This window comes from Rhea pennata, chromosome 4 (genome assembly GCF_028389875.1).
Source record: "Rhea pennata isolate bPtePen1 chromosome 4, bPtePen1.pri, whole genome shotgun sequence".
Classification (NCBI taxonomy): domain Eukaryota; kingdom Metazoa; phylum Chordata; class Aves; order Rheiformes; family Rheidae; genus Rhea; species Rhea pennata.
In genome coordinates, this window is record NC_084666.1 from 66,573,497 (window position 1) to 66,580,333 (window position 6,837).

General features: G+C 44.0%; 1 protein-coding gene across 1 annotated transcript; it reads left to right on the forward strand.

Annotated features, from left to right (window-relative positions):
* The first annotated feature begins 4,037 nt into the window (after positions 1–4,037).
* Positions 4,038–5,584, forward strand: DDIT4L (DNA damage inducible transcript 4 like). The gene is given in 3 exon segments (XM_062574959.1): positions 4,038–4,087; positions 5,112–5,211; positions 5,213–5,584. Coding segments are annotated over 3 exon segments (522 nt in total).
* Positions 5,585–6,837: the final 1,253 nt, after the last annotated feature.

The following is a 6,837-nucleotide window of genomic DNA, read 5'->3' on the forward strand; positions in this document are numbered from 1 at the left end:
TGACCTCTAGCGACTCTGGTCAAGTTCAGACTTTGGCCTTTAAAATGCACAAGAGAGAAACAGGGAGACATGTAGCAATTACCACAGGAAGCCATTGATGGTAAGGTATTATCTATTAATAATAATTTATATGAATCTTCTTGGAGATTATATTTTGCTTGCTGCACCAAATCTTGTATTTGTTCAAACTATAGCAGAAGATTGAGACTTCAGAATATTTTTCCTTAAATCTTCACAGGGAAATGCTGGTAATTGTAATAGTAGATAACTGTACACTAAAGATGGTAAAAGTAAAATAGAAAACAGTTTTTTTCTAACCTAGCATGGCAAGAAATAGTGGGCAGTTTGTTCTATAGGATGAATATGCTCTCCACTTTCTTCTCTCCACTTCTTCTAATTCTCCACGTAGGGGTTAAAATTATGTCACAGATTCTGTATGGACTTGAAAGGTTTGCAAGACTTCTTGTATGCACCATATCTGAGATGACTTTCATAACTATACTTGCAGGTAAACATTTCATATAAGGATCTTCAGGCAGTGAACAAAAGGTTATTAATTTTCATGCATGGCCTATATTGCTTATTTTAATGCAGAAAGCCTCACACTTGGAAAATTTGTCATCCCAAATTTCTTTCTATGAAGGCAAGTATCTTAGTATTTTATACAGCCTGGACAAAAATTATTTTTAAAAAATGAATCACTATGGTAACCATTGCTTATCTCAGAATCAAAAAGCAGTTGTAATTGTAATTAACAAATGTGTGCTTTCTACTAAGAATTATTCTGAATTACAACTCATTTTCTTTTGCATATCAGGGTTACTTTATCACCCCTAAAGCTTTCAAAATTTATTGTAATTCAGCAGTACAACACCTTATACAGAGAGACTATAATCTGCTTCAAATATACCGTCGGAAACTGTGGTCAGTGCCTTCCACCACTTAAATACCTCTACGTTGTCCAAAGAAACATCCGGAATGCTTTTTGTCCTTACAAAGGAGAAACTGTAAGGTAAGAAAGGATCCCGAAAACTCATGTTTCATCACAACTGGCAGCACTTTCCAATACTGGCGATGCGCAGAGAGGGGCTGCTGCAGGCAGGCGTAATTACTGTGAATTCGGCAGAGCGGCTTTTAGTCACATTGCCAATTACAGTGCTGTGTGGTGGTTTTCGCTGTTTAGAAACAAGTAATTAGAAATGCCTCTATAGCTCACGCAGAACATATGGGTATCAGAAGCAGTGCTTAATTACGTACAAATATATCATCTTTCACTGCAGGGAAGAGTTACATAAGTGAAACCTATGAACTAATAGCTACCACCCAATATATCTCCCATCACTGGCAGCTGATGGAGATTTTCCTTCAGCTTAAGCAGAAGAGTTTTTTGAAAAAACTAAAAATCCTTCTCTGCTGTTCTTCTGTGAGCATTTCTGCCATTAGTTCTGTCCCCGGGATCGGGATCATCTGCAGAAACTTTTGTTGGCTGCAGGGACCTGATGAGGGCTTGCAGCAAAATAATTCTGGCTGCCTTTGAAAATCGTAACATAAGCAACAGAAGCACACTACTCCCAGGGGTCCTCATCTAGCCACTTGGGTGTCAGGGCTAAGCGCATTTTGAATTCAACAGAAATAAAATTGTGCTTCTGATTACGAACTGCTTCAACCAGCTCTCACTGAAGTATGTCCATATATGTAGGTATTATGGAGGATAGAAGACCCCACTGGTAGTATTAACCATTTTCAAGCCAGTAGCATAATGGTGGCTTTACTGCTTCCTCCTGGTTTGGGTCTGTTCAGAGCCAGAATGCAAAGAACTTTTTAGCAGAAATTCTAGCAGTATTTAGCAGAATTTTCCCTTGCAGTTTCATATTTTTCAACTATCTTTTCAACATATATTTCAACTATTTTCAAATATTAATTTTTAAGCTAACATTATAGAGCAAATATCTGCCTATGTTTTATGTAAACAGTAATAGAATTGTTTGCCTAAATGTTTCTTTTCTTCATTCTTTTCAAGAGGGAAGCAGAACAAATGCTTATTTTGTCAGAACCTGTAACTTTCAAAAAAAAAAAAAACAAAAAAAAACCAGCTCACTATTCCTTAATGCAGTTGTGAATCCCCACAGATTACTGAGCTTTTTCTCTTGGAAATGGATTTACTGCTCAGCAGCTGCAATTACAGTAGCAGAACATTCTGTAAAGAGTTTTCAGTGCCTAAAATGAGGGGTTTATTCTTCCTGGTGTGAGGAAGCAGACTCCTGAGCAGAGGTGGCTGCCAGATTAACAGTAATCAATAAGGTTAATGAGCCACAGACTAATAATTTTTATTCCTTTGGCACTGTTCCAGTCACCCATTGACCAAAATGACTCCAGGTGAATGAGAAATGTTAATTAATGAACTGCTGATCCAACCAGCCAGCTGAAGGCTTTTTAAAAAGGATGCTGTAAAAATCCTGACTCTGAGCCTCCTGCAGGGGTATCTGCTCTATTGCATGGGAGGATGCACTAAAAATTTCTGTATCATTTTTGTATTTCCTGATTGGTTTTCTTCCAGGAATACCTTTGCTAGGACATAGGACTGCTAAGAGAGGATGCAAAAGCGTTTTGGAGGAGCAACTTGTTTCAGTCTCACCTTGTTACGTGCTCCCTCCCGTGGGAGAGAAGATTGAGCGATGCAAGGCTATTAGCAAGAAGCCAAAATTATTTGTGGTCCTGTAGTAAACAAGTCACAAACTGAGCTGTTACCAAAGAAGCGGAATAAACATGCACCCATGGCAGCATCAACACAAGTGACCAAGTGTGGCTATGGCAAGGTACGTGTTTGCGGTGGCCCCAAGGCTGCGGAGCTGCGTACCAGGTGGTTTGTCCCTAGGACCAGGGTAGGCTGGTTCAATAGCGTAACTCCTTTTGGGGAACGCAGTGCGGCTCGAGGTGCCATTTCGCCCCGCATGCAGCTCGTGGGAAGGTGGGAGCTACTTTCCTCCAGGGCTGTCCAGCACCCTGCAGCCTTCCCTTGGGAAACACCAAGGCAGGAAAATAGTTGCGCGCCGGGCCTAGCCCTGGCTGGGGTAAGCCAGGACCTAGCAGCACATGCTGTGGTGCGGTCTGGGGCTACGTTTCATCCAGAAACAGCAGCGGCTGCGTTTAATAAAGCCCAACGCACACCAGTCTTGTCCATGACAGCCCAGAAAGCTGTTTGCTGGGGGGACTGCATGTCTGTGGGGCTCCCCTGGCCCATGGGGACTCTGCTTGCTCTTTGGTGAATCCCCCCTCCTCTTCCTCCTCCTCCTCCTCACCAGGATCCTCACTCCCTGGAAAGACAGGAGGATGCATTTCCCCCACCCCCCAAATTTGTAGCGCCTTAAATCCCCCCTCAGCATAGGCAATGAGAGGGGGAAGGTTTGGCAGGCAGGGACACAGCTCGGCAGTGGGAATGGGATGGGGAGAGGAGGAAGCCAGGGCAGGTGAGGAAGGAGGGTGCAGGGGTGTATCAGCTGCTGCAGCTGCAGGGGTTTGGTGGTATCAGCTGGTTGTTACTTTTTGTAGGCTTGTTCAGGGTGGTTTTTCTTTTTTTTTTAATTATTTAAAGTGGTTTGCTTTCAGTGAAACTGAAGGCAGTTGTTTAAAATCTCTGATTTGTAGTGGTATTTCTGCCAAGCTTTTTTTCTTTAGCAGGTAAGGCGAAATCACGTGGTTTTTCTGGGCTGAGCTAACTCTCTAATCTTAAGGTCTGTTTCTGTAAAGTGTGTTTTCCCTTAAAAATAAAAATAAATAAGTAAATAAGCAGCCTTGCTTGGTGGGCTGAAAATAGTTTGTGCAAGTCTGCAAGTTAGTGCTGAGATTGAACGCGAGACAACTCCTCTCTTCCTCAAGAGTTACTCTAAGCTGGCACAGTCCCTCTTAATGCTGGGTTTTGAAATGTGTGATGTATGCTTTCTTTTTAGTAATCCAGAGGAGCACACAAAATCTGTCCAGAGCCCGAGCGCTGCGCTTGCCATGGTTGCTACTGCCAGCCTAAGCAGTAAAAGCCCCACATGCATTTTGGAGGGGATACACGGAGGCTGTCCATAGCCGGACGCAGCAGGTGAGTGTTGCAGCCCTTTACAGTGCTTCTCCCACCCACCTCTCTGCTCCTGCTTTTATCTGTATTTTAAAAACAAGACTGTAACAAGGGGGTCCTTGGAACCTGTGATAACGCTGTGCCTTGCGATGTGCTGGCAGGGTGCAGGTCTGCAGGCAGGAGGAGGGTTTGCTTTAATGAGCTGCTGAAAGGCTTTGAAGAGGGAGAAACCTGAAGCAAAATACTGTAGTGCTGTAGATGGTTAGTGCTTCAAGGCTGCTAAAGCTTTCTCCAGGAAAACAGGATAATTTCTGCAAGGGCTTTTGGATGTGACAAGGGTCAGAAGGAGCTGCCCAGATTTCCACTACTTTCCACCAAAGACTCGGAGTTATTTCTAAGTGAACTCTTCAAAAAAGCTCAAGTCCTGGACTGCACAATTCTATGTCAACACACTTGCCGTGCATTTCGGATTTCAACAGCTTGCAAAGATGAATAGGTGACTTTTCCTCCATGCACGTAGCAAGCAATGAGCAGAGAACACAACAGCTGGCCTGGGGGCTGTGATCGGATTAGAAAGCTGGTGACCAAGTGCGGCGCTATCGCCTTTCCTTTAAGCAGACTAACTTCATGTTTTTTTTTCAGGTGAATTTCTTAACATCTAGAGAAGATATTAATGGCTATAAAGCCTTAATGTTGAGTAGCGAATGATTTCATTAAGCTTGTAGTAATAATTAGTTTAATCAGCTGAAGCGTGGCTCAATAAAGTGTGCTCCAGGAGTACTTGGTGTGTCCATAGGCTGCTGTTGCTGCTGTGCATGAAATACACCTTACTATAATGCTCGCTAATGAGCCGCAGTACAAGAGTGCTGCTAATGGGCTGCCTCGCTGATTAACCGCCAGCTAGGATGTTGGGGAAATAACCAGGGGGCACATAATCTGCTTCTTGATGTTCACCACCGTTTGTGTCAGTTTTCTTCCTTCTTTTCATGTGACCTTTGCAATTAATTCCCTTACAGACATTGGCTACTGGGAGTAGCCAGTGACTCAGTGAGGCTGTGTTTGAGGAGCCAGTCTGTCATGCTTTAGTTAAAATGCTGTGGAAGTGTCTGTCCAGGTCAAAGCAGACCAAACGTTGCTGCTCAAAGGTTTTTGGTGCCAGAGAAACTAACTGAGGAAATAGCTTAAGATGTGCTGCAGCTTTCCTTCATCAAGCCCTGTAGCTTAAGATGCTGCATTATCCATGTCGACTTAGAAACTGGAAATGTCTCTAAAAAGCTAGAGAGGATTGCTTGTGACTCCAGTGTTGTTCCCACCTTTGAGCTGATACTTGTGCTCAAGCAGGACTGTTGCTCGTGGCCAGGTATCGGGGACTTCTTCGCTCACGACTGCTTCATGCCTCAGGGCAGGCAAACTCTCATCCTCAGCCCCAGCTTCCAAATTGTTAAGAAAAAGTTATACTCTGTCATCAGGATGGTGACTGAGGAATGCCAAAATTGCCCTACAGGGTTAAAGCTGAGCTGATATCCACTAGGAGCGAATTCCCAAAGTGATTCGAAACTCTGGCTCCAGAGGCAAGGGAGCTCGTGTGGGCTGGGATTTTGCAAGCCAAGTCATTCTGGAGAGGGGCTTGCCACAGTCCTCCTGAAACACAGGGCCTTCGTACACCATTTTCCTTTACCTGGTCTGCTTAAAAGAATAAAGACTGAAGCAAATTACTGCTGAAAATGCTGTTAGTTAGATCTAACATGCCAGTCCTAGGACTGGCCTAGTAATTCAAGCATGGAGGGTGTCCAGTTCCTCTGGGCAGGTTGAAAGGGCTCTTGCATGACAAACAGGAGCAGATTGGTTCATCTAGGGTAAGCAGGAATGTTTTACCATTTATTAGGGGAACATGCAAAGATGCTGGTAGTTTAATTGTCTTTTTGCTGCCATGCCACCAGGCTGGTTTGGGTACCTGCAGCTCTTCTGAGTGAAGACTAATAAGGCCCTTTTGTGGGGATGTTCAGATTCCTTAGAAAGTTATTTCCATACCAGAGGTCAAAACTGCCTTAACACATAGATGCAAATGTTTCAGCTATCTCGTTGGACTTCACTTGCCGTTACTCAATGCATGCAAAATGATTGCCATGCTGTTTGGCCATGCTTGGGTGCAGAGGGGTGGAAATGGTGCATGCTCCACTAAGCAGCACAAGGCAGAGAGGGAAGGTATAATATAATGGGCTTGAATGGCTTACTGCAGTGCATGCTTGCAGAGTTGGAAAGATAGCCCTCTTCCTAGCGGCTGAGTCTGGCTTACTGGGACTGGACTGTTGTGAACTCTCTTGCCTTTTCAATTTGTGATGGTTTTGGTGTCAAACAGTGCCTTAGGGTGTGGTGTCACTTGCACAAGAGCTCCAACTTGCACTGTTGTGATGTTAGCCTCCTCCCTGCCACCCATCTTGTCTTCCTGGTTTCAAGATGACAGTTACTTACTGATATAACACTGCCCTTAAATACAGAGGTTTTGGTTAAAGGAAATGAGCTTGTCTATGCTGTGAATAAAGATTATATTTCTGGTTTTCAATGTAGGGTGTCTGTGGTATGCAGTCCTGTCTAACAGGGAGGACATGCATGGTCCTCCAGGCCAGCGAGGATGCCAGCTCTTCTCTTGATAAAATGCACAATGAATAAAAGATCTGAGACGTGAGTCAATGGAGCAGAGCAAAATTTGGCCCTTGTGCTACAGTGCTTGGCACCTCCGTGGAGGAGTTGCTCGCCCCAGGACTGATAGCCTC